At 51.1% G+C, this 26839-nt stretch overlaps 1 protein-coding gene across 7 annotated transcripts in view; it reads right to left on the bottom strand.

Moving 5' to 3' along the window:
• Znf536 (zinc finger protein 536) overlaps positions 1-26839 on the bottom strand; it is a 531971-nt gene that overhangs the window by 295327 nt on the left and 209805 nt on the right. For 6 of the 7 annotated variants that reach the window (XM_045154928.1, XM_045154929.1, XM_045154926.1 and 3 more), the window contains one exon: positions 1034-3193. In XM_045154928.1, coding sequence (XP_045010863.1) covers positions 1034-3191 — 2158 coding nt within the window. In that variant the 5' untranslated portion in view covers positions 3192-3193. Of the gene's footprint in view, positions 1-1033; positions 3194-14737; positions 14812-26839 lie in introns of those variants that run through there. The other variant, XM_004659967.2, reaches the window with a different exon arrangement.

Below are 26839 nucleotides of genomic sequence, written 5' to 3' on the forward strand. Positions count from 1 at the left end.
CTTTCATTTTCTAGACTTAATGGCTGATTGCAGAAATCAATGTTGCCATTAGTAACAGGGTATTTGTTATAGGATGATTTCCTCTGTTGTTAGGCGGCAGAATGATTACAGTATTAGCGAGGTGCTTTCTTTATAAAGGGCCAGAGATATAACTTTCAATTTACTATCCATTAGTAAAGGGACTTTGGCAATATGGACGAAGGCAGCCTCTTACCTGCTGTTAGGTAGTGATTTTAATTTAGCCATCTTAGCCTAGTGTTTCTTTCTTTCTTTCTATTTTTTTTATTTATTCATTTATTTTTATTTTTCTCAAACAGGGCCAGGAGCCGTCAGCACTTCACAGACATTTCGATGACAGATTTTTCTGCTTTGCTATTTTAGACCCCCAAAGCTGTATCGCCCATGTAAGGTGGTACAATTGAAGACAAGCAGGCACTCATCCAGGACTCAGAACCTCTGTGCCTGGGCCACAACCATGAGAGGAAAAAGAGGCGTGGCTCCAGGGGTAGGTGAGCCAGGGAGGAATTTCAGAAGGGAAGCAGGAGGTGAGTTTGGCTTGGAGGGGAAGACTGGGGAGAAGTCCCACATGGGAGACTTGTGAGAGTATAACTAAAGGAGCCGGAATGGAAACCCTCCATATTCATGGGCATGGATGGAGCCAAACATCAGCGCCTGGGCTTCAAAGATGAAGGGATGGTGCCCGGGTACAAATGGAGCTGAGCCACACCAGGGAAGGGCAAGTTGGGTTCCCAGGGGAAAACAAACAAACAAACAACAACAACAAAAAAGACATGCCACCGTCCACACTACCCAGGTACTGGATAAGCTGCCCTCGTTGGCGGCCACTGTTCAGGACCGACAGGGTGCAGAGGCAACAGAAAGAGAGAGGTGCAGCCCAGCAGCCAGCTGCCAGCACACACGGTCCAGCCACGCTGACCCCAGAGTGGACGCAAGGCCCAAGGCCCAGGTGCAGAGGTGGGCCATCTGGTCAAGGCCTTTCTGGCCCTCCCCCTTTTTCTCCCCGTTGACCTACCTGAGGAAGAGGGTGAAGAGGGGTGCGGACTGTCCTCCTGGGCGCTCCCTGTCTGGGAGAGGCCACCTCCAGCTCCACTCTCCTCGGTTACGTTGGAGGAGCCCGGCGTGGTGGAGCGGCTCACGGACTGGGACTCTTGGTCACTGCCGGAGCCCCGCCGCTCCTCCAGGCCCACGTGCAGGCCGTCCTCGTCCCCCTTGCGGTCCCGCTTGTGGACGCGGGAGTGCACGACCACCTGGTGGTAGGTCCGGAACACGCGACCGCAGTCGGGGCACTCGGTGGGCTTCTCCCTCACGCTGCCCGAGCCCTGCAAGCCGTAGTCAAGTGTCTGGGTGAGCCCGTGTGACAAAACATCCCGACTGCCTTCCAGAGGGTCGAACTTGCTGGGCAGGTCTCTCTGGTTGCCCACTTTAGTGCCGTGAACCAAGTCGGCGGGCATTTTCTGCTTGGAGCCATCCGCTCCCACTAACACATACTCCCGCTTCTCCTTGTCGAACAGGACCCCGGCGCTGGCCAAGGCGTCTTCGTGGTTGCGCGGGATCTGGTGCTCTTTGGGCAGGAAGCCGTGTTCCATCGCCATGCCCCGGGCCATGAGCTGCCAGGCCTGATAGCTGTTCACCGGGTCCATCTCGGCAGCCTTGGCAGTAGCCTGCAACCGCTCGATGCAGCTGGACTTCAGCGGCGGCACGAGGTTGAGGCAGCCCAGGAGGGAATGCTTGTCGCCCTCGGGCACACCGTGGGCCATGTTCGAGACGGGTGACAGCAGTTTCCCCAGCATCTCCTTCTCCTTGGCTGGCAGCTCTCCCTTGCCATAGAGCTGGCTGGGCTCGCTCAGGCTGGCTTTGTCAGGGGCCATGAAGCCACTCTGCAGGCAGGAGAGGTACCTGGAGTAGAGGTTGGCATGGGCCTCCTGGGACAGGTTGCCCATGGGCACTGGTACCTCGGGCTCACTGGGGGACTTGTTCTTCACCGACAGCTTGTTGAGATGGACTTTCATGTGGTTTTTGAGGAACCAGGGCTCCTTGAAGCGCCGCCCACAGATCTGACAGCAGTGCTCGAAAGAGTCCTTGTGCTTGCGCATGTGGCCTTTCAGGAACCAGGCCTGGCTGAACACCTGGCCGCACACCTCGCAGCGGAACTCGTTGGCCGACTGCTCCCCGGCCCCGTTGGGGCCCTGGCCCTGGGCCGACTCGGCGGTGATGTGAGCCTTCTCCACGTGGCCGATGAGCTCCTCCTCCTGCGAGGCGGCGAAGTCGCACAGCGTGCACTTGTACGGCTTGTGCAGGATGCGGATGTGGCGGTCCAGCTCCTCGCGCTTCTTGAACTTGCCCTTGCAGAAGGTGCAGCGGAAGCCGGCGGCGGGGGCCGCCGCGTCCTCCTGCACGTGGGCCGCCGGCTTGGGCGAGGGCGCGGGGCGGGCCACGTCGGGCAGGGCGAGGTTGCAGGTGGCCAGTGGGGCCTGCTGGGCGTGAGCCAGGGGCTTGAGGTCGGGCCTGGGGGGCTGCAGCAGGCTGCCCTTCATCTGCTTGTCGCGCAGGATGGCCCGCTCCTCCAGCTCGTGCAGCAGGCGGTTCTCCTCGCGCACCCTCCCGCGCCCCTTCCCCAGGTTGCCCAGCTTGTGGGTCCGCAGGTGGATCTTGAGGTTGCCCTTCTGCGCCGCCCTGTGGTCGCAGTAGGGGCACTTGAAGGGCTTCTCGCCCGTGTGCGTGCGCATGTGCAGCGAGAGGATGCTGTTGAAGCGGAAGCGCTTGCCGCACAGAGGGCACGGGTACTTCCTGTTCTTGCGGGCGTCGTCCTCGATGTCACTCATCTGGGACATGATGCCCAGGTTCTGCCCATTGAGGAACTGCTGCAGGTCCACGCGACCGTTGAGGCTGGTGTCCACATCGCGGCCCAGCTGGTTGGCCAGCAGGGCCATCTGGCTGCCCATGGGCTGGCTGCTAATGGGCACGTGGGCCTTCTCGTCCAAGGCGGCTGGAGGCTTCTCCTCGGCGCTGGGCCTGGGGTGCAGCTCCGGGAAGGCATGGCTAAGCTGGGACGTGATGTGCCGCAACTTCTGGCTCATGGCATACTGGCCGTTGAGGACTGGACTGGCCAGGTGCGGCTCAGCTTCCGGCGTGGCCGAGGACACTCCAAGGCACAGACTTGCTTCTTCCATCCCTAGAAGTAAAGACACAGGTGAGACTTATGCCAGGTACTTGCCGGCAAAGAAGGCAGGGCATCAGCTATGTGTGTTGGGGGGGGAGGTTGCATTTCATGACTTACCTACTCATAATAATGCTAGGGAATTTTAGTCAAAAACAATAAGGAAAAGATGAATTATTAAATGCCAATTATGCAATATGGCAGGGCTCCTCCAATTTGTTTTGGCGATAGATCGTCTTCGTTGTGTTTTCTATTTACAGGCTGCAATTATTCATTCACGTGTAAATTATTAATATTTTACCACCTTCAACACCTAATAACAAACCAGGGGTCTTCTTGTTCAACCTCTCCTCCTTTCCCTCGGTGTAACAACTCCCTACCTGTTGGTCCAGTCCGAAGTTTGCCTTAAAGCAGTGTGCCTCTCACAGCAAGACCAAACAGGCTGACCGGAAACTTTTGTTTCCGTTTACTATATACAATACGCTCACCAGTCGGAGATGAAAAAGATCATTTTATGATTTGGCCAAAGAAAGAAAAAAAAAACCTACCAATGACATGATATTTACTGGTACATAATAAAACAAGATAATGTTTTGGGAAAAAAATAAAGTAAAGGACAGGCTTTAGAACAATAAAAGGGATTTTTGCTTTAGTCAACAAAAAGTGCAGTAATATCTCATTAAGCTGATTAGTATGCTGCCTAGAAACAGTACTAGGTGCTGTAACACATGATTATAATCATAAAAATCCTTCAGTGTTTGCAAGGAAGCATTAACGAGGTATATTAAATTTTAAGGAGACTGGGAGAGTAGCTGCTTTGCAAACCTCAGAGATTAAGATTTAACCCTTATGTTACGAAACACCGTTACTTTTGTCATTTGGTGACTGTGTCCACAGAAGACGCACACATGATCCCCTGATGGAGACTCGGTGGATGGGTGAGGCTGCTAGAATTGCGGTGGAGGTAGACGTACACCATAGAATGGATCCTGCCTGTCCTTCAGCTGGCAAGACAGCTGAGGCAGGGACTTTGATTGGTCTTAAAGAGATCTTTTATAGAACTAGATAAAAACCAATTAAAATCCAGGGATGATGCCACAGGAAGTCTCTACCAAGTTTGAGTGTTTTTAATAACTATCCCAATATACAGTAATGAGTACAAATTGTACCTGCAAGTATGTGTTTTGCAGAAAATTAGAACTCAAAGCTGTTTGTTAAACACAAACACTCAAAGCTAGTCTCCATAATTGTCTTTAATAGTGCTCTCTGCCCCTCCACCGCCCTTGCAAAACGGTGAACACCAGACCACTTCAGGTGGGTCAGAGAGACGGTCTCCTGCGCATCAGACCACGCGCAGAGCAGAACTCTGAAAGGCAATGACTCACTGCCTGGAGTCCTACTGTTTCTAGATACTTATTTTCCCTGAAGGAATCCAAATTCATTTCCTGCCATTAAAATGGATTTTGCAAGCAGGGCCTGATGGCTCACACCACTAATCCCATCACTTGGGAGGCTGAGGTAGGAGGATCACCATGAGTTCGAAGTCAGCATAGGCTACAGAATGAGTTCCAGATTAGCCTGGGCTTGAGTGAGACCCTGCCTCGATAAGCAAGCAAACAAACAAGTTAACAAACACACTGGGTTTTGCACATTCCTCCTCTTTGTACCCCAATGCTTCTAATGTGTTGGCCAGTGACATCATCCAGCTTGAGCTATGGGGCCAAACAACTTCCTCTGAGGGACCTGACAAGACAGACCTCAAGTCTGGAGGCATTTGCTGCTCGCTGGCCTCCCACCAGACAGACAGTATATGGCATGTGGAATCCAGTGAAAGGCTGACTTCCTCGGCAAGAGGAGAGGGGCTATGGGTCCATCTAACAACAGATGGGGAGAAACAGATATGTGTATTTATTTCCAGGCAGGAAAGGACTGCAGTCACAGTGCAGGGTTCACTGTGTCTTTGAATGATGACAGAGGTGACTGTGTATACGAACACACACACACACACACACAGACACAAGATGTGCATGTTCACTTGCACTAAAAGGAGGTTTTCAGTGCACCATCTTCAATTAGATGGAGATGAATCAGGAGCTCGCTCATGGAGACTCTGGAGTTCCTGGAACAAACCCGCGGGACGTGTGCTGTGCACCAGGGCCTGTCCCTGGGAACGTGATGTACATGTGACCGTCTATCATGAGATAGGGCTCATGGCATCCACTGGCTAGCAGGAAAGGATGAGCCCAGAGTGCCAACTTTGCTGGGGGCTCCAGGTGGACACACGTGGCCTCCAGGCTGAGCCCTCTCTTCGCCTTCCAGCCCCACACAGCTGAGCTTGCTCCTGTCCTGAGTCAATGTGGATCATGACCCCTGAGCCATGGGACAGTGTCCGGAATTCCACACAGTGGCTCTGGGGATGTTTACAAGTCCCAAGCCCGCATGGCTGGCCCCCTTCCAAGGGCTGCCCAGTTGGCCAGCTCAGAAGACACGAATCTAGGAAGACAGGCTATTTTCAGGTGCTGACGGGCGGATGCCAATTCAGCCAGAGAGGGAGGGAGGAGGGTGAGTGAGCCAAGCAGGCCTCAGGTTTGGATGCAGAACGTCAAGCGGAGGGCCACGCCCTGCAACCGCCTGCCAGTTGTTGAACACAAACTTTCCAAGTTTAGTTTCAGTAAGAAAGTCTTTTATTTTTTTTTAAAGATGAGATTTTTATGTACTTACTTATTAATGTATTTATTTTTATTTAACTCATTTGGTGTTCAGAGACCATTGTTCATGTTTCAGTGGAGGGGCAAAGTAATATTCTAGAACGTGCTTCCCCAATTTTGCCATGTTGGCTTCTTGTCCTGAGGCAGGTCAAGGTTCACAAGGTCCTTTGTGGTCACTCTGCTGGAATCTGATATCCCCACTGCTGCCAGCCCCTCTGCTGGTCACTGGGGGGGGGGGGGAGGGGACCGAGAACAACTTCTCCTTGACCATCACAGAGCCCATGGGAGACCTCAACGTTTCAGAGCCAGCCTGACCAGATGGCTTAGGACTGTGGCCCTTTGGAGGAGGCTGCAGGGAGCCTGGGCAGAGAGCGCCAACACGATGCCACGCTGTGTCGGAACGTGCCGAGATTCCACAAGTACGTGCCGATGAGGCCACCGCACTGGGTCATTCGTAAGCACTGCCTGCTGCTTGCCCTCAAAACAAGGAAGAGGAGTTGAGAGCTCTTGGAAGGAGTGTGGGGGGTAATTGATGTGTTGTCCCTGGGCCAAAGCAGCAGAAGCAGCCTGGGATTCAGAGAACCTGGGCAGGCCCTAACTCCCCACTTCACCCATCCCGAATTCATTGAGTCCTTACCTCAGGCGTTTAGTAAATACCTGCCATAAACCTTCTAATGTCCCTGTGCCTGGGGGCCACAAAGAGAGGCTATACACAAGGCTCCATTCAAAGTGAGAGAAAGTGCCATCTACGGTGGCCGCGGCGTACTGCGCGTGCATGTGTGCGCACGGGAGCTGGTGCAGACATGCTTATCAGACATGACTGCTGAGACAGGGCCAGGGAGTTCCAAATAGCGGCACTCCAGAAACTCACACAAATGCACGCTGTGGGAAACGAAGGGTCATTTATCCTACTATTAACGGATTGGATCCAACCGCTGCCACTCGCGCTCACAGGGCTGGAGGCGTTGGACGGCTTGTAAGGGCTCCGCTCTTCAGATGAAAGGTGTCATTTACTCCTTTCCCCAGCACATGGGGAATGCCGTCCCAAGGGACCACACAGCTCCCTGGCATGCTGCCCAGTGAGTGGTGCCAGCATCCTGCCTCATCCCCCAACCCCATGGCTAAGTCTGGACAAGCAGGACAGACAGACACACACTGGACCTCAGTGGCCAGTTTCCAGGAATATCTTTAGCCCATCTGCTCAAGCCATCCTCCACTCAGAAGCCCTGGCAAACACCCATGCCATTTAGGGGCCCACATCAGTAAGTCAGGGGGCTGTAGAGGGCAGGCCATGACCCTGGCCTTAAGACAACAAGTCAGCCTAACCCTCTGAGAAACTACAGCCCCCCCCCCCCCCCACTTAGGAAACTCTGTGAACAATTAAAAGCAAGTAAACAGGCAGCAGGTGGAGCGTAGTGGTAGAGAGAATGCTTGCCTAGTATGCAGGAGGCCATGGGTTTAATTCCAGGTGCCACCACACAAGAAAAGCAAGAAAAGAAAAACTACTTAATAAGGAGCATAGCCGAGCGTAGCGGCACACACCTTTAATCTGAGCACTCGGGAGACTGAGGTTGGACCATCAGTGTAAGTTCAAGGCCAGCGTGAGACCACTTAGTGACGCCATATCGGCCCGGGCTAGAGCAAGACTCTGTCTCATAAAACCCATAAATAAATAAATAGAATGGCTTCCCCTGGCCTTCAGCTCACGCTCATGCCCCAGCTCTAAGCATAGGAGGAGAAGCATCAATAAATGCTGGTTGGGTTGGAGAGATGGCTTAGCGGTTAAGGCACTTGCCCGCGAAGCCTAAGGTTCCAGGTTCGATTCCCCAGTACCCATGTAAGCCAGATGCACATGGTGGCGCATGCATCTGGAGTTTGTTTGCAGTGGCTGGGGGCCCTACTGTGCCCATTCTCCTTCTAACAAATAAATAAGTAAAAATTAAAAATAAGTAAATGCTGGTAATGGAAGGAACCAATGAGTCATAATTTCCCCAAGTCAGCCAGGGCAGCCAACTGCCCCCCACTGGGGCTGGACAGCTAAGAGCCACTGTAAATGCAGACTGTCACAACTTTCCAGCTGGTCCTGACCTATTTGGAGCCTTGTGTCATGGTGGGGTGCCGCTTACTTTGAGCACCATGGTCAATACTGATGAAGAATCAGAAGAAAAAAAAAGCCAGGTCGGGGGAGGGGGGGCACATGCCTTTAATCCGAGCACTCAGGAGGCAGAGGTAGGAGGATCTCTGAGAGTTTGAGGCCAGCCTGAGACTACATAGTGAATTCCAGGTCAACCTGGGCTAAAGTGAGACCATACCTCGAAATACTGAAATACCAAAAAAAAAAAAAAAAAAAAAGAAGAAGAAAGAAAATAATCAGATGGGTCTCAGCCAGCCTGGATTTCCTCTGTATGGCATGGAAAAGCCTGGGCCCCACCGAGGAACACAGGCAGTTGCCCCCTGGTCAAGGCTTCAGAAGGCGTGACGTTCTCTCCTTGGGCTCTACAAGTCCACACTTCATGACGGGCTGCTCAACATCTGAAGCCTGCCATTGGGCGCAGATGGACAGAGTGCCTTCCGTCTCCCCACCCCATCATGACAGCTACAGCCAACCGCTCAGCTGCCTTTGATGGTGCTGATGGTTATTTCGATTTTGCATTTCTCCTTTCAAGACTATTTCCCATGATATCAATGACTAAACTTCTCACTTAACTCTTCCAATAGAAAACCTAATTGTATCTTTCCCTCAAAATGAAATTTAAAACTATCAGGACACCAGAAATACCAGCTGCTATGAGTCTAAATAAATTTTACACAAACACACAGTTCCATTTTGCAAGCACGGGTGCTGAGCGGGGGGGGGGGGGGGGGGAGGGAGGAAAAAAAAAGTAACCACATGAATAGTCCAAAAAGTAGAGATCTTGCCAGTAAGTTGCATGAAAGAGTTTTATCCTTATACTCTGAAAAAGAATAGTTGGAAATAGAATGACTTTCAAAATAACCATTTCAACTGGATTTTTAAAAATCAAATATTGTTGTCTAGCCAAGCACAACTAAATATTCCCCTTTTTATCAACGTGGGCAAAAGCGCTGCCTCACACACCTTGCATGAATCCCACACCTAAATTGCCATGCACAACTGAGACTTGCTTTTGGGCTTTTCAGCAAGGGAGGTGTCTGTCCAAAGCCATGTGATTTGGCTTAAAATAGTCTCACAGCACGCAGCTCTGGGAGTAGAGAAATCGTGCTTCCTCAGAACTCGAACAACTGCCTCTCCTGCAGCCCACCTTGTTTTCTTACAACTGAAGGCTAGGCAATAATTAAGACAAGTTCACCTAGAATACAATGGCTTATTAAATACGATTTCTCCAATTGTGTTGCTCAACTGTTTAACTAAGGTTGTTATAAGCATAATACACTCCTGTTCTGAAGAACAGAATACCAGACTACTGAACCTTTTCAGGGTCATTAAACAGCTGTAAACATTATTACAAAAATAAACCAGAGATTTCATGCTTACATTTTGGCCTAGAGCTTGCTATGCTGAGCAAGTACATTTTTTTTTTTTTTTTTCATCTCTTACAATCAACGCTGGTGACATTTGGGGCATCCAAACAAATTACATCACAAACATTACCGAGGTGGGCAGGATAGTTTTTTTTGTTTTGTTTTGTTTTGTTGTTTTTTTTTTGCCAGATGATTAATAGATAAACAAGAGGGCAGCATGGGTGACCTGCTCTGTTCTGACTGACGTGTAGGCGATACCTTGAGACAGAGCCAGAAAGAGTTAAAAACTTGACGAATGTAGTAACGAAAATATGATACTCACATCAAACTGTGAAGGATGGCAATTACATAAGCAGAAAAAAAATCTAGGTGGATATTGGGGTCAAACTTCCAAACTTCCCCATGGGAGTAGATTGTTGGCCAAAGTCAAGACCTGTACTGCTTTGGCGAGCAGGGCTTGGCTGGACGGGTGTAGCAATGGCACACAGTGCCACGGAGCTGGAGGCAGTGACCATATTGGTGCAACAGATTTAGAAGAGAAAAGAGGAACAAAAGGTGGTTTTGCTTTGTCTCCTGGGAGGCTTTGGATGACTTCAAAATTCTCAAGGGAAAGAGGTCTCTCCACCGTGTGGGATTTGGGGTTCTGGGTTGAGACTGTCACTTAGAACTGGAGACAGTGAATGCATCCAGAAGGATGGGAGAACAGCCCAGAACGTTCTCCAGGTCTTCTTTTCAGAACAGAGAAGACTTGTGCTCTGGGTCCCTGCATCACTGGTGCATGTCCCACACAAAACCAGCATAAGAGAAGTGCTGGGTGTGGAGTTGGAACAGCTTTGCATGAGTGTTTGTTAAGACTGTGTACTGTCAGCCAACTCTCAACAAATGACAACAACCTCCACCACCCCACCACCATTCTCATCACTGTAATGGTCTGATTCCTCTGTGGAGAAAGCATAATTCTACAACCATTGGCTCTGGCTTGTAATTCTCAGTGCCAAAAATGGGTTATACCCCACAGTGAGCTATTGGTCAGAGAGACATATGAGGTCCCCAAAACAAGACAGGCTTCTGTCAAAGCACTTAATTATCCACCTGAGCTAAAAGGTAAGACCCCCTTTTGCTGAAGACACCAGAAGCTGCCCACACAGAACATCAAGAGATCATTCTGGAGCCGGGCATGGTGGCACACGCTTTTAATCCCAGCTCTCTGGAGGCAGAGGTAGGAGGATCGCTGTGAATTTGAGGCCACCCTGAGACTACATAGTGAATTCCAGGTTAGCCTGAGCTATAGTGAGACCCTACCTTGGAAAACCAAAAAGAGAGAGAGAGAGAGAGAGAGAGAGAGACAGAGAGAGATCATGCTAGAATCTGGATGGAAGAAGCCAGCTCCCTGATGGCCAGCCCTCATAGTGTTGGAAAGTGCTCTATGAGCTGCTGGGGGAAAATGGCCACCAGTGTTGTGAACAAGCAGGGGACCCTGATTGATACAAAATCAACCAGCCAGACAAGATGTACACACCTCTGCAACAGCAGCACTCAGCCTATGTGGGTAACCAGAGGCTCTCTGGTTGGATAAGAGACTCGCTCATTGGGAAGGAACTCTTATCTGGAATTCAGAATCAAGTCGGAACCCTATGAAGATGAGGGTTGTGGGCTCCAGTGAGAAGTCCCACTAGTCTTTGGCCAGAAGAGAGCCTACAGTCTTCAAAATCTCTCTTAACCAACCATGTCTATCCCCTGTAACCCATGTTGTTCCCACTCTCTGTTGGAGAATGTGTTTTCTCTTTTACAGAAAGCAGCGAAGAAAACCAGGGAGAACCAAAATATGACAAGAAAAAAATAGCTGACTCCCTATCATGAGACAAGTCACCTCTTGCACAAGGCTGCTTTTAAAAACACTTATTTATCTATATGTGTTGGGGGACATGCACATTCATGCAAATACACTCATGCACAGGGATCTCTCACCACTGCAAATGAACGCCAGATGCATGTGCCACTTTCTTTAAAAAAAGATTTTATTTTTATTTTATTTATTAGAGAAGGGGGGATAAAGAAAGAGAGAGAGAAAACAGGCACGCCAGGGCCTCCAGCTTCTGCAAACAAACTCCAGACGCATGCACCCCCTTGTGCATGTGGCTTACGTGGGTCTTGGGGAATCAAACCTGGGTCCTTTGGCTTCTCAGGCAAGTGCCTTAAACGCATGTGCCACTTTTTGCATGTGGCTCTATGTGAGTGCTGGGGAACTGAATCTAGACCAGCAGGCACTGCAAGCAAGCACTTTTAACCTTTGTGCCATCTCCGCAGTCCAGAAGGCTACTTTGAATGTTCATTTCATGTGTATTTTTGGTGATAGGTAATACTGACAGCCAATGCCAGCTCCTTTGCTTGCTAGTGCATGACAGCAAGGAAGCCCCAGCCAGGGGCAAGCTCAGAGAAGGCCAAAGACTATGTGGATTCCAAGAAATGGAAACATGATGAAAAGGCACTTTGGGGGTGCTGTTGTGGGCAGTCATAGTGAAAATAGAAATGTGGGCTGGAGAGATGGCTTAACAGCTAAGGTGCATGCCTGTGAAACCTAAGGACCACAGTTTGATTCTCCAGGTCCCACGTAAGCCAGATGCACAAGCAAAAGGGGGCGCATGTCTCTGGAGTTCATTGGCAGTGGTTGGAGGCCCTGGCATGCCCAACCTCTCTCTCTCCATCTCTCTATGCCTCTTTCTTTCTCTCAAATAAATAAAATAAAAATCTAAGCTGGGGGATAGAGAGATGGCATAGCAGTTAAGGCACATGCCTGCGAAGGCTAAGGGCTCCGGTTCAATTCTCCAGGTCCCAGGTAAGCCAGATGCACATGGTGGCACTCGCTTGCAGTGGTTGGAGGCCCTGGTGTGCCTATGATCTCACTCACTCGCTTGCTCGCTCTCTCTCACTTTCCCTCTCTGTCTCTAATAAATAAGTTAATAAAAATAAAACATTTTTTTTAAAAAAAAAGAAGAGAAAATAGCAGTGTGACAAGTAAATACTCCCTGGTTGGTGGACCAGAAGGCACACACAACTTTTTTAGATTTATATTCTGAATAGTTACAAGAGCTGACACATCATTCGACAGAATCCCCTCCAATGTCAGGTGGGCTTTTCACCACCAGCTAGGGATCAAGTATTCAACACATGAGCCTGTGGGAGACATGTCATGTGCAAACTCTACACATGTTAACCCAGAGGTAAAGGCAGAAACGTGGGGGACATAAGCCACACCAACACACATGGAAGCAGTTAGTGAAACAGCCCATCACCAATCTTCCTGGCGTGCATGTAAAGTGAGACTTATACTGTTTTGTTGTGCATCCAATGCCCATGCATGGCAAGAAATGAGTGGATCTAAAGATCTGCAAGTAAGACCCAGTCCTCGCCTTAGCAAGCTGACTCAGAGAGGAGAGACCCAGGCCGTGAGGCTGATAGACAAGGGCCAAGTGCTAAAGCCAAGGGTTCTGCTGCCCACTGTGAGCCAGCTGCTGCCGAGAAGCAGAAAAAGAGGCCAGAGAAGAGAGGCCAGGTCTCCACTGAGCCTTGATCTGGCCCCTCAATGGAGAGGAGGAGGGGAGGCCGTGGGGCAGAGGGAAGAGCCCGTGTAGGCACGGATCGAGCATGCAATGCTTTGGGGAAAGAGGAAGATGGGGCCAGGCTGTTGATCACACTGTGGACTTGAGTGCCTCACGCCACCAGTGGAAGCTGCCTCAGTGCACCTCAGTACTTCTAGCAAGTTCCTGTGAGACAGATGCTAAGGGACTGACAATCTATAACCACAAGACCAAACATCCCGCCCACCCCATGGCACTTCCACAAGGACGGTCACCATCTATTGAGGCAGCATGACCACATCTCTGGGAACTTGAGATCTGATTCAGAGGCACACATGCCCTTGTCTATGAACATTTAAAAGAGGAAGCTTCATATCGACTGTGGATCAGAAAAGATTGGGGGTGGGGCATAAAGGCTGAAACTCAATCCTGCATCACAAACCATACATGTGGAGCAAGAGTCTGGGGGTGGAAAGGGCTCCCAGGCACAGGACACCAGGAAGAAGGGTGGTCTCTCCTTGGAGAGCCCCTGGTCTCCCCTCACCCGGCTTGACACAGAGGAAAGTGGAGGCAGGACCTCTCTCCACACCTCCCCCAACAACCTCTCCGTCGCTGGCTGTCGACCTAAATGTATCCTTCCTCCAGGCTCCATTCTGGATTCACCTGTTCCAGAACACCCACCTGGATGTACCCCAGGTTAGAGCTGGCCATGCCTTCCCCAGAACCCAGAGTTTCTCTGAACCCTCGGGACACTTGTCACGGTGCCCTTAATGCATGGCTGTGGGAGGTCACGTTGCCTTGTCTCCTCTGCTGGAGTTTTGTGACAGTGGCCATCTCATCCTACCTGCACAGTCCACAGCCCCAAGAAGGAGCATCCTACCTGCACAGTCCACAGCCCCAAGAAGGAGCAGACTCAGAAGGCCCCAAGCTGATGTCTGATCACAGTGTCTGAGAAGGGATGGTGCCCAGAGCAACAAAAGAACGGACGGTAGAGACGAGACACGCCGGCATGGCCCTGGCATCCCAGTTAGTGCTGGGGGAGGCTGATGCGGGCAGGAGACAAGCCCAAAGCCTTCTTGAGATAACCCAGTGACTTCAAAGCCAGCCTGGGCAACTTAGTAAGACCATGGCTCAAAATAAAAAGTGAAAAACCGGGGCTGGAAAGATGGCTCAGTGGTTAAGACGCTTGCCTGCAGAGTCTAGCAACCTGAGTTCAATTCCCCAGTGCCTACATGAAGCCAGATGCACAAGGTGGCGCACGCATCTGGAGGAACTCGTCTGCAGAGGCTGGAGGCCCTGGTGTGCCCATTCTCTCTCCCTTTCTCCCTCCCTCCCTCTCTCTCTCTCTCTCTCTCCTTCCAAATAAGTAAATAAATAAAATACGTTTTTAAGTGGAAACCAAGAAGGGACTTGGGATGTAGCTCAACAGCAGAATAGTCAACTAATGTGGGCAAGGCCCTAAGTTCAATCACCAGTGCCGGAAGAAAACTCGCAAGTGTGTGAGAGCTGGTGAGCAGCAGAGCAGCTCTCACCTCCCCAAACCCAAGCTGGAAGAAGAGCTTCTGTTTCTCTGCTGAGGGTGATTTGGGAACAAAGAGAAGAGAAGAAGGAAGGAAGGAAGGAAGGAAGGAAGGAAGGAAGGAAGGAAGGAAGGCAGGCAGGCAGGCAGAAGAAAGGAAAGAAGAGAAGAAAGGGAGGGAGGGAGGGTAGGGCAAGGGAGCATGGGAGCAGGGCAGGCCCCTGTGTCCATGTGCCTTTAACGAATGGCCTACCTGTACACTGAGAAGCCAACAGCCATGGTCAGAAGTATATTGATTGCACCTCTCTTGTTGGCTTTTCTCCTTTCTCTTGTAAACAGTGCCGGTCATGACAGGAAGTTAGCTATTTAATCCCCTATTAACCTGCCTTGGCTCGGTGCTCCGCCCTGGCCTCTTTGCACAGCCCCTACTCCGGGAAGGAGGCAGCAGGAGCTGCTGTTTCAGGACACATTCTGCGCACGGGCTTCGGGGAGGTGAGGGGCCAAAAGAGCAGCTTCACCTCCACACTCTTCACCCCCGATTAAAGTCACTTCTATCCAAGCCCTCTGGACTACGGTTAGCAGGTGGAGTGGACTATTTTCATTTCGCCGAGGCCTCAGATCTGACTCAGTGGAAAATGAAGTAGAATGTGAAATGTCCATATGCCAAGGTGACCAAAAGGAGGCCTGACTGTGAAGTACGTCGGCCCTGGGAGTGCTGTGCACAGGGCACCTGTCAAAGACATGAGCCTAGGCATGGATCACCCCGTCAGTGCACACGACTGTTGCTGCGGACAGCCAGGAGCGCCGCGGGAGGCTCCACTGCTGTCTGTATCCAGCGGGCTGCAGCCAACAGATGGCGCCTGGTAAGGCTGGGCCAGGCCCCTGCTCCTTGTTGGCTTTGGGGGACCCGAGTTCAGCATCCCTCTGCTGCCATACAGCAGTGATAAGGCTGGCCAGACATGGTCTCTGCCAGAGAAGACCCCCAGGATACGAGATGAACCTGACCCTGAGACCTCCCAACCTACGTCGGAGAACAGAGGCTGCGAGCCAGGGCTGAGCTCTGGCCACCCTCACAGCCATGGCGACTGCTGGCCCGGTTGTCGGGGTTCAAGCTAGCGGCTGAGAGATTCCAGGGACTGGGATATACGTCTAGATTCCACTGGCAAAGATTGAGTGGAGGGCAGAGATCCCTGGCTTCATCTGGTTTTTACCTAGAATGGTTCTTAGGGGACGCGTGACGGTAACCCAGGAATTCTTCAGTTATCATTTGAACATGAAATGTCCCCCCAGAGTCCGTGTGTAAAGGCTTGGTCCCTGGGGCAGCAAGACTCAGAGGTGGGGCTTTAGAGAAGCAATTAGATCAAGAGGGCTCTGGCTTCATCCTTGGAGAAAGCAGAGCACTCAGACCACAAGGCCAGTCCCAGACCACCAGAATAGCTCTACCCTCTGCTCCTGAGACAAGCCAGGTATGAAATTTGGTCTACACTGTCTTAGCTCACTGTCACCTTGTACACAGCCACTTGACCTGACCCTGACCCATAACGAAACATCCAACCCTGTCTCATGGCAGATTATCTGACATCCTCTGTCAAGTATCCCTACCTCTATCTCAGCTCCCCTGGGATTCACACCAAACCCCAAACTGAATACCATGCTAAGTATCCACAAGTTCTAGGTGAGCTGAACTCCTAGCTCTTCAACCTGCCTTGACATTCTGCCTCTCCTCTGCCCTCGGTCTCTCCTCTTCTCCTTTGGCATCTCACATTTGCCCCTGTAAAATTCAGTCTTTCACTCAGCAAGAGCATCCGAAGACCCACCGTGTGCCAGGCACTGAGCTGGGCTCTGCAGAGATAAGGGTTGGAAAGCGTTCCGTCCTCCCTGAGCTCGCCATCAAAAGGACATGCAGTGTGTAGGCCCAGAACACCCACTCCACAAGATAGCGATGACCTTTGAGCATCACTCTCTCACAGAAGGGACAAGTGCCTGGGAGCTGTCTGAGGGTGGTGTCATTGTCTCCTCAGCGCCCCATGAGACTAGTGGGTCTGGGGGCTGTTGACACCAGGACAACACCTCCACTCACCCCTGGCTTGCTCTTACTACAGGACACCATCCAACTTCCACTGACACCCAACATCCTGGTTCTTACAGCTCCTAGGATCCAGACCCTCACAGCAAGAGGCAGGACAGCAGGTCAGGGCACAGCGGCAAGCCCAGGGTATCCACAGCCCCTCTGTTCCAGGAGCCATGTGCCCCCCCCGGCCCAGAGCAGTGCCTTGCACGGAGTGAATGAAGGGACACTCCCCTAGTGGACACCCCACACTGCCGCAGGGTCAGGCGTCTCAGATGACCAGCTTCCCCCTCTAGCTGCCCCCCCCACTCTCTCCAACTGCACCCGCGTCCCAGCACAGACAGCTGTGTAGTGGGTGTGGCCCAAGAAGGCTGCCAAGGTCCAGAACTATCTTTAGTCTCTTGGTCCTTCCTCCTGCCTCTTCAGAGGTTCCAGGGGTTCACCTGACAGAGAAGGGCCCTCCCAGCCAAGGCCTAACCTTGAGCCGTCAGCAGCAGGGAATTGAACTTCACGGGTGGCGACATTTACAAATAAAGCCATGATAACTTTCCTGGCAAGAGCAGAAAAGCCACTGAGGGACAGGTCCATGGCTCTCAGAGTGGTCTAGTACCCAGGGCAAGACAGGCTATACTTTAGGGCTCGATGCCCATGTCTTTCCCTGCCCTCCACCTCTGGTGCCCAGGACGCTTTTTCCTAGGCAAGGATTTTTCACTTTCTTCTTTTTCTCTTCTCTCTCTCTCTTTCTTCAGAGCTGGGGCTGGAAGCCTTGTACATGCTGGGTAAGCACTCCATCGGGGAGCCACCTCCTCCGAACCTAGTGTGCTTTCTAAGAAGAGAAGCCTTGGCACGCAGGGTGGCACACGCCTTTAATCCCAGAACTCAGGAGGCAGAGGTAGGAGGAGCACCGTGAGTTCAAGACCACCCTGAGACTACATAGTTAATTCCAGGTCAGCCTGGACCAGAGTGAGACCCTACCCTGAAAAAACAAACAAAAAAAGAAGAAGAAGAAGAAGAAGGAGGAGGAGGAGGAGGAGGAGGAGGAGGAGGAGGAGGAGGAGGAGGAGGAGGAGGAGGAGGAGGAGGAGGAGGAGGAGGAGGAGGAGGAGGAGGAGGAGGAGGAGGAGGAGGAGGAGGAGGAGGAGGAGGAGGAGGAGGAGGAGGAGGAGGAGGAGGAGGAGGAGGAGGAGGAGGAGGAGGAGGAGGAGGAGGAGGAGGAGGAGGAGGAGGAGGAGGAGGAGGAGGAGGAGGAGGAGAAAGAAGAAAGAAGAAAGAAGAAAGAAGAAGGAAGAAGAAGAGAAGCCTTGAGGAAACCCAGGGCCTTCTTGAACCTGAATCTCTTGACGCAGAAGTAGGAGGTACGAAGCCTGCAAAGAGTATGACTGGCCACCGAATCAAGGCTCTCCAAGTCCTTCTGAGACACGAAGTGGCACTCTTGGGAGTCGCGCTGTGACAAAGGAAACCCCCTTACCACTGCCCGGTGAGCGGCGAGTGTCTTCCTCCTAAAGTGCTGAGGGCCCGCGGCAACTCCTGGGGCGGAGCGCGTGTGCCGTGGAGATGACGAGGTGACGGGAGACAGTGCTTGAAGCGGGGCCGCACCCCGAGCGGGCGCTCAGCAAGGATGGCTGCAACGGGCACTCCTTCTCATATTGCTGTCATCCGCACGTCCGCCAGCGCTGCCGGGTCTCCACCTCATTTCCAGGTGCGCCTTCCCTCTCCAAACCACATTCGGGGAACCCTGACGCCCACAGTCAGAGGTGGTAGCCAAGGGGTTAATAAGCTTACCTCCTTGACGTCCTAAAAGTGCCGGTAGTGACTGGGTAGAAGCTGAAGACCTCCCTTTGGAATCCAGACAAAGGCTTGGGGACAGGCAGTTCACAGGAGACTCAGACTTTGGCTAATGACCATCAAAATGTCACTGCTGAGTAGGAAGAGTAAAAAGCCTCAAAACAATGGCAAGGTCCCAGTTCACCACCACTGGATTGAAGGGCCACACTCCACCCAGAGCGGGTGAGCATGCTTAGGATCTGGTGCGGCGTTATGGAGCACCCAGGGGGGAAACTGGGAAAAAAGAGGAAAGTGGCTGCCTAGAGCTGAAGGCATTTAGAATAGAGACCCTCCACGTGTTTCCTGAGACTCCTGGAGATAGGGAGCTGTAATATTCCCTCCAAAGTAACAGGTCTGGTAGCTAATGGTTCAGGATACCATTGACTATGACACCGAGGAAGACAAGTTAAGAAGGTGAGTATTCTAGAAGGTTCTTTCAGGTGTATGCTGAGACCTAAAGTGTCAAGAGAGGTCCTAGTGTCATAAGGCAGAGCCTTGGGTTTTGTAATTTACCCAGAGAAATGTGTTAGAAGCGAGTGACAGTCTGGGCAAGGCAGGGAACCCGCTGGGACACATCCAGAGATAGCCAACCAACGGGCTGACGTTCCTGGGGGTAATTCTCCAGCTTGGCCCCACAAGTGCCCATAAGAGGTCTCCATGTAACTTCAATGGTCCAATGTCAAAAGTCACTGGTTTTGTTTGCTTGTTTTGTGTTTTGAGGTAGGGTCTCACTCTAGCTCAGGCCGACCTGGAATTCACTATGTAGTCTCAGGCTGGCCTCAAACTCTCAGAGATCCTCCTACCTCTGCTTCCTGAGTGCTGGGACTAAAGGCATATACCACCACTCCCGGCAAAAGTCGCTGTTTTTTAAATTTTATTTTTGTTTATTTACTTGAGAGAGAGACAGAGAGAGAGAGAGACAGACAGACAGAGAGAGAAGCAGAGAGACAGAGGCAGATAGAAAGAGAATGGGTGTACCAGGGCCTTTAGCTGCTGCATATAAACTCGAGACACACGTGACACCTTTTGCAGGCAAGCACCTTAACCGCTAAGCCATCTCTCCAACCTCCTTCACTAAGTTGCTGTTTGCCTGTGAAACACCTATCCAGGGTTCATACCAGACTTTCAACGAATGGCCACTCCTGGGCCCCGCCAAGATAGCATCCCATTCCTGTCCTCCATATTGTCCCCCAATGCCTGGGGAGCACACATGACGAATGGCAGCTATGCACACCATCGCGGAGGTGCGCCCTGAGGGAAGAGACACACACACACAATGGTCCGGGCTGGAGAAGCCTCTGAGATCACCTAACTGCTAGTAAGACCAGTGAGTGCATTTCTTCTCATCAGTCGCCCAAGGCCAGAAGCTGGGACGGACCCACGTAAGATCATCCAGCAAGTTAGCGAGTCTGAATCTGTGACTTACTTCCACTGGTTAACTCCTGACTACGTAGACATTTAGGAAGCAGTGAGTGGATGTCAGACAGATGGGTGGGTAGATGAGTGTTGGATGGGTGGGTGGACGGATAGGTGGGTGGATGGACGGATGGATGGATGGATGGCTGGGTGGATGAGTGAATGGATGGGCTGAAGGAGAATTTGGATAGACAAATAAATGTATGCATGCATGGATGGATGGACAGATGGATAGATATTGGATAGATAGGTAGATGGTGAATGGATGGATGGAATGGATGGCTCAATAGATGATGGGTAGATGAATAGATGGATGGCTAGCTAGAAGGACAGATGGGCAGATGGGTAAAAGAAATGCAATGCCGACAGGCCAGTGGATGCCCAGTCTGACCACAGATCACTGGATGGCTTCTACTCTCAGCTGTCAAACGAGACCTGTCTTCTACAGGACACTCTTCCATTTTCAGAACACTCTTCCCTCCGCTAGATTTCAAGCTTACCAAACTTCTCTTCTTCTCAGAATTAGTTACTTCTTCAGCCAGACAATATACAGCCCCTTAGCTATGTGGTGTGCGGTGTATATCGACCACCCTCAGGGTCCTGGAAATCAGGGTATGTGTGTGTCCTGTTGGCTCCCCAAGCCTGAGCAGAGCCCAGGAAAGGCAGGTCGGGGGTGGGGGGGACCATTAAACATCCACAGAAGTCTGAGTCCTCTCCACCCTTTGGGATGTGAAATCTCCCAAGATGCACTTGGGAGGGAGATCTGAGGCTGTTGAGAGCGGACCTGTGACTGAAGCACTCCAAATAAATGTTCCCTGAGTTGTTCCTGACAGCACGAAGATGGAACGAAGGCCGGAGACGCCCCCACCTAAAAGCGCACCTCAGGAGGCCGCGGGGAATGCTGCTGTGGCTCCTTGGTAGGTTTGCTTTGCGTCAAATTACAACAGGCTGACATGATGTAATGTGACATCCCCCCTTCAATGAAATATATAAATCAAGACACCCCATAAATTTAAAGGGATAGAGCTCTTTTCCAGAAGTGGCTAATTACTCGTAAACAGCAGAAATTTTATTGCCGTTAAAGTCAGTAGCAGGTTTTTAATAGCCAGGGTGTTTTGTAACCCAAGCTTTTCATAACACATGCCTGGGGAAGCAGTGCCCTACCTGTTTGTAGCTCCCTTGGGCATTGCAAAGATCCTGCCAAGCGGACCACCTTTGTGGCGGGGGGAGGGGGGGGGATGCTCCCAAGCCCTGTCTGTCTGGGACATCATACTAGCTTTGGTCCGCTACAGCTCTGATTTGGGGGAGTTTCTGCCAAAGACAAGTGTTTGCCTAGGCAAGCTCCTGAAAATGCAGTCCGTGCTGCACTCTTAGCTTGGAGAGTCTCCCTGCAGGCTCAGGCTCACTCCAGTGGTAAGCATCGTTAACTAGGTGTTTAGTTCCCACCATACACGTGTGCCCGAGAGCCTGCGTGGGAGATCCCCTCTTCCTCCTCAGCCCCACAGCTGAGAGAAACATACCTCCAGAGAGTGTCTGTGGCATCGGCCAGAGCCCATCAGAATATGCGCAGCCCCGCCCCCAGCCTCAGTGACTGGTTCAGGCCAATGAGAGTCAGAGCTATGGCTTGCCAAGGAGCTGTTGGAGGGTTCAGACACTTTCGGTGAGACCTGGAGCTGTGGCAGCCACTTTGCCACCTAGAAGAGTCTGAAGAGATGGGCCATGGTGACGAGTGGCACTGGAGCTCGAGGTCATTGTAGAGGATGTAGAGGACAAAGGCCACCTACTCAGTGACATAATTTTAACTGCTGGGTCAAATGGTACCTGAGGCTGAGCCATGGTCACGCTCGCACACACAGAAATCAGTACAGGCTCCGGTAAGCTGCTCTGAGGTCGGATGTTCTGTCACTCAAAATCAGTGAAGTCCTGGTTAATTATAAAACAGACGGCCACAGGGTCATGGCTGAGTCCGTAAAAGGCTTGCCATGCTAGCGTGAGAATCTGACTTCAGATACCAGCACTCTGTAAAAACCCTGGCGTTGTAGCACACCTTTTGAATCCCAGCACTCGGGAGGCAGAGGTAGGGGGATTGTTGTGAGATCGAGGCCAACCTGAGACTACATCGTGAGTTCCAGATCAATCTGGGCTAGAGTGAGACCCTGCCATGAGAAACCTGAAAACAAAACAAAACAAACAAACAAAACACCTTGCAGGTAATCCCAGCAGTGGGGAGGGAGGCAGAAACAGAAGGATCTCTTGGATTGGCTGGCTAGCTATCCTATCTGAATCAGCGATCCCAAAGTTTAGGGAGAGACTTCCAAGAGAGGAGGCGGAGCGCAGTTGAAATACACCAACCATCTACCTCTTGGCCCCCACGTGTGCCTAGACACAAAAGCATGCGCACACACATATGCAGACACACATACGCACATACATGCACACACATACACACATGCACACCCATGAAGCCCACAGATACATGCCCTGTGGCTCCCTTGGCGTCTGCTCTGCCTTTACTTGTAAAAGTCCTGCCCAGTGCCTAACTCACCCCATTTTTGCTGTCATCTGCTCACTCATTCAAACACTGCCCAGATCCAGTGCAGAAGGCTCTGTGCCATCCACTCTGCCCAGATCCAGTACAGAAGGCCCTGTGCCATCCACCCCCTGAAGGGTTCCCGCATCTGCTGGCTTGGTCATCCCCAGTTGTGCTTTCTGTGAAATGGAAGGAAGGCCGCACCTTCTCCCACATGCCTGAGCCACGAGCCACAAAGGAGACATGTCACAGTAGCTGTGTACTTCTCACCTGCCTGGCCGTCCCCTTCCCAGTTGTCACTGGCTTCTGGGCACCCTTCAGAGCTTTGCTTCAAGAAGGAGGAACTTTGTATTCAGAGAACAGTGATGTTCCAGGGACCCAGGCATTGTGGATTCAAAGCAGGCACCCTCTGTGCTTTCCATATCTATCCTCCACTCCCCATCCCCACCTAGAGCAACTTGTTCCCACCCCCAGATTAACATCTCCCAGCTTTTCTCGACTCCGGACATGTTCACCCTGAGACTCCCGCATGCTGGCGTTACCAACACAAGACGAAGAGACGCATACAGCAGATAGGGGAAGGGAGCCCAGCATTGCAAGTGGCACAGGTGTTACAGTGTACCTCAGCTCTTCGTTGGCCCACCCTAGGCTCTCGTGAGGAGCTCCTAGCCCCCTCTTCCGAGAGAGGCTTGATCCCACCCAGGAGCCAGCCATGTGTGAGAGGCCAGGAGCAGGCACCCGTACACAGGTGGAGAAGTCAAGGAAGGGTAAAAGTGGCCTGCAGTCAGGCCCTACGGCCCCAAAACTACGTTCTGAGACCAGCGTCTGTTACCAACAAACAGGGGGACAGCCCAGGGCCCCAGCTGCCCAGATGCTGGGGAATCTGAGATGTCTATCTCACTCCCGAGACCACGTTGGACCCTGGCAAGGGAGGCCTTGAGGCTTGTTCTGTGCCCTCTGGAAACGCAAGCACGCTCCTGTGTTTCTGCCCCATACCCCCCTGTCCTTCCCCCATGAACCCAATGCCCCCACCTTCCTCCTGCTGGGATCTCAGAAGGGAGTTCTATACCTGGGCGCCCTTCACACTAAGATGAATGTAGGGAGCAAAGAAGGGAAGGAAAGGGGGCAATGATAAATGGAGGAAATGTGTGGCTGGGCAGATGGAGGGGTTGATAAGGGATGAAGGGACTGACAGGCAAATGTGCAGATAGGTAGGTAGGTAGGGAATGAGTGGATGGACAGGTGGGTGGTTTGGTGAGTGAGGACTTTGTGCTGGATGCTGTGAGGACCACAGAGAGAGCCTAGACAAGCACCCTCTAGAAGGGAATGGAGTCCTGCCTTTATTCCAACACTGAGAACAGAAAGGGCACAGCAAGTCTCCGATGGATACGTGTGCGCAGGGCAGTGGCAAGGAAACTCACAGGAAAGTGAGGGGGATACTCCGCTTTCATGACTCCATCTCGACAAGCCTTTTCTCAGGCAGTGGGTCCATAGGCTTGTGAGCCACAGTCCTTTGCTGGTAAGCAAGGGCTCCTGACGATAGGAGCTACTCAGTTTGGGGTCATTCATTCTAGAGCACGTTCCCGATCTCCACTCCATTCTCAACTCTGGGCTCAATGTACTCTGTCTTTAGCTTCCTAAACTCTGAACCTCTCGAATAGCTCTGAGCCTCCTTACCTGTTCTTGAAAACAAAAAACAAAAGTAGTCCCTAAGAGGCCTCTAGACTCATGCTGCCAAACACAGGCGTGTGCATCCCACCTTCCCAGCACATTTTGCCACGGAGTTGTGCCGCAATAAACCACCACTGGCACATTTTTGCTGTGTTTTTGTACCCCTGCTAATATTTTTTTAATTAATTCACTATTTTTTACTTTAATGCATTTAAAAGGAAACTATATCATTACCCTAAATGGAAATTTGTATCACTTGCTCTAAATTAGAGGTAATTATAAAAATAAATAAAGTGAGAACAATGTTATTAAATTCTGGCTAAATTGTACTGCCTACAGTTGGAGCCGGCCTGAGGCCCACGGTGGCTCCTACACCAGGGACCAAGAAGAGAGGGAGGTGGCTAAGTCACCCTGGGAACTGCGAGGGGTGGCTCGTAGAGATCCAGGGAGGGCGGTGGGGGTAGATCTCTTACTCTGGGACTGGGATTATTTTAGGTGGGATTCCTGTATCTCCCTGAGCTGCTTTGGACTCCACTAGTGGCTGCCTTCTCTTGCCCAGTGAGATCTGTGAGGAGCTGGCGAGGTGGCTGAGCCCTTTAAGGTATTTGTTCGCAAAGCCTGCTGGTCTGGGTTCAATTCCAGGTACAAAGTGGTACATGCATCTAGAGTTCATTTGCAGTGGCAAGAGACCCTAATGTGTTCATCCTTTCTCTCTCTCTCTCTTTCTCTCTTTCCCTGCAAATAAATAAATAAATTTTTTTTTTCAGAAAAGATCTCCACGGGTCTGGAGAGATGGATCAGCAGTTAAGGCACATGCCTGTGAAGCTTAAGGACCCCGGTTTGATTCTCCAGGTCCCACGTAAGCTAGAAACACAAGGTGACACATGTATCTGGAATTCGTTTGCAATGACTAGAGGCCCTGGTGTGCCCATTCTCTCTCTCTCCCCCTCTCTCTTTCCCTCCCTCCCTCTGTCTCTGTCTCTAATAAATAAGTAAATAAATAAAAATAAAATCTAAAAAAAAAACACCTCTAGAGTTAATTTTCACTATCAACTCGATTAAATTGAGAATCACCTAGGAGATTGGCAAGTCATACTTCTGGGCTCATCTGTGAGGACATTTCACAGGGGACAAACTGAGAGGGGAAATAAGTGCACGTGTGTGCTAAGTGGAGGGCCTGGGCAGAATGAAAAGGAGGCAGGACAAAGCCAGGCCAAGACCAACATCCCTCTCACTGTGCTGCTGCCAGACCTGCCAGCCAAGACGGAGAGAACAGCCCTGGCTGCACAATCCAGCCACATTGAGTTTCCCCAAGCATATGGGGCCAAGCGACCGTGGGCTGAGCCCTCTGAAACCATGAGCCAAACCAATCCTTCTTCCTCAAGTTATGACTTCCGTTATTTGGTTACAGCAAGAACATTAAGTAATGCAAAGACCTTCTTCTTCCTGTAAGCATTAAGGACCCTCAGATCACCATGGGTATGGATCCCCTTAAGAAACCCCAAATAGGGGCTGGAGAGATGGCTTAGCAGTTAGGCGCTGGCCTGTGAAGCTTAAGGACCCCAGTTCAAGGCTCAACTCCCCAGGACCCACGTTAGCCAGATGCACAAGGGGGCGCACACATCGGGAATTCGTTTGCAGTGGCTGGAGGCCCCCATTCTCTCTCTCTCTACCTGCCTCATTCTCTCTCTGTCTGTTGCTCTCAAATAAATAAATAAAATAAAGAAAGAAAGAAAGAAAGAAGCCCCGAATAGGGCTGGAGAGATGGCTCAGTGGTTAAAGTACTTGTCTGCCATGCCTAATGATTTCTCAGTACCCACGTAAGCCAGATGCACAAGGTGGCACATGCATCTGGTGTTCCTTTGCAGTGGCTAGAGGCCCTGACACACCCATTCTCCCTCTCTGTTTCTCTCTTGATCTCTCTCTTTCCTTGCAAATGAATAAAGAAGCCTTGAATAAATGGGAATTAACCTTTCCTCCACACTGAAGGAATATATTAATAGGAAAATATTCTTTTTAAAATTTATTTGCAAGCAGAGATACGAAAGAGAAAGAGAGAGAGAGAGAGAGAATAAAAGTGGGCAAGCTAGGGCTTCCTGCCACTGAAAAGGAATTCCAGACGCATGTGCCATCTTGTCATGGGTACTGGGGAACTGAAGCTGGGGCATTATGTTATGCAAGCAAGCACCTTCAACCATGGACCCATCTCACCAGACCCTGGAAAATATTCCTAACTCCTCCCTTCTACCACTCCTATGCCTTCTAGAGCCCTGACCCTTATTCTCCCAAAGCCCACATGATTCATTTTGTAGCCAGGGACCTTATCTTATTTCCAGGGTTTTCCAAGGCTGGCTCAAGCTGTCGGCTTCTCCTATACTCCCTGAGGACCTTATCACACAAATCATAGACTCCCCAGAGGGACAGCTCTGGCAGCCCCATTCCCCTTCAAGCCCACTGGACGGAAGAATCTATCACACAGCACTACCATCAGCTGGCAAGTGAGAGGTACCAGTAAAACCTACCCCACCCAGACTCATGCAAACTGGTTACAGGTAGGTCTGAGGCACAGGAAAGACTGGGTACACTCAGGTCCTGGTCTAAATGGCTGATTCTTGCCTTTTCTCCCAAAGATTGATATTCTGACAACATCCCAGCAGTTCAGAACTTACATCTCAAGCCTAACATGGTTTTCTCTTCAAGAGAGAAATATTTCAAATATCAGTAAGATCTTTAAAAGAACAACTAAATAGCTGGGATTTAGCTCCACAATGAACCACATGTTCTCCTCAAATAAATAAATAAAAGAAAAGAAGAAGATTTTGTTTTTCCTGATATTGCCTGAGCGG

The sequence above is a fragment of the Jaculus jaculus genome, chromosome 7, assembly GCF_020740685.1.
Source record: "Jaculus jaculus isolate mJacJac1 chromosome 7, mJacJac1.mat.Y.cur, whole genome shotgun sequence".
Lineage (NCBI taxonomy): Eukaryota > Metazoa > Chordata > Mammalia > Rodentia > Dipodidae > Jaculus > Jaculus jaculus.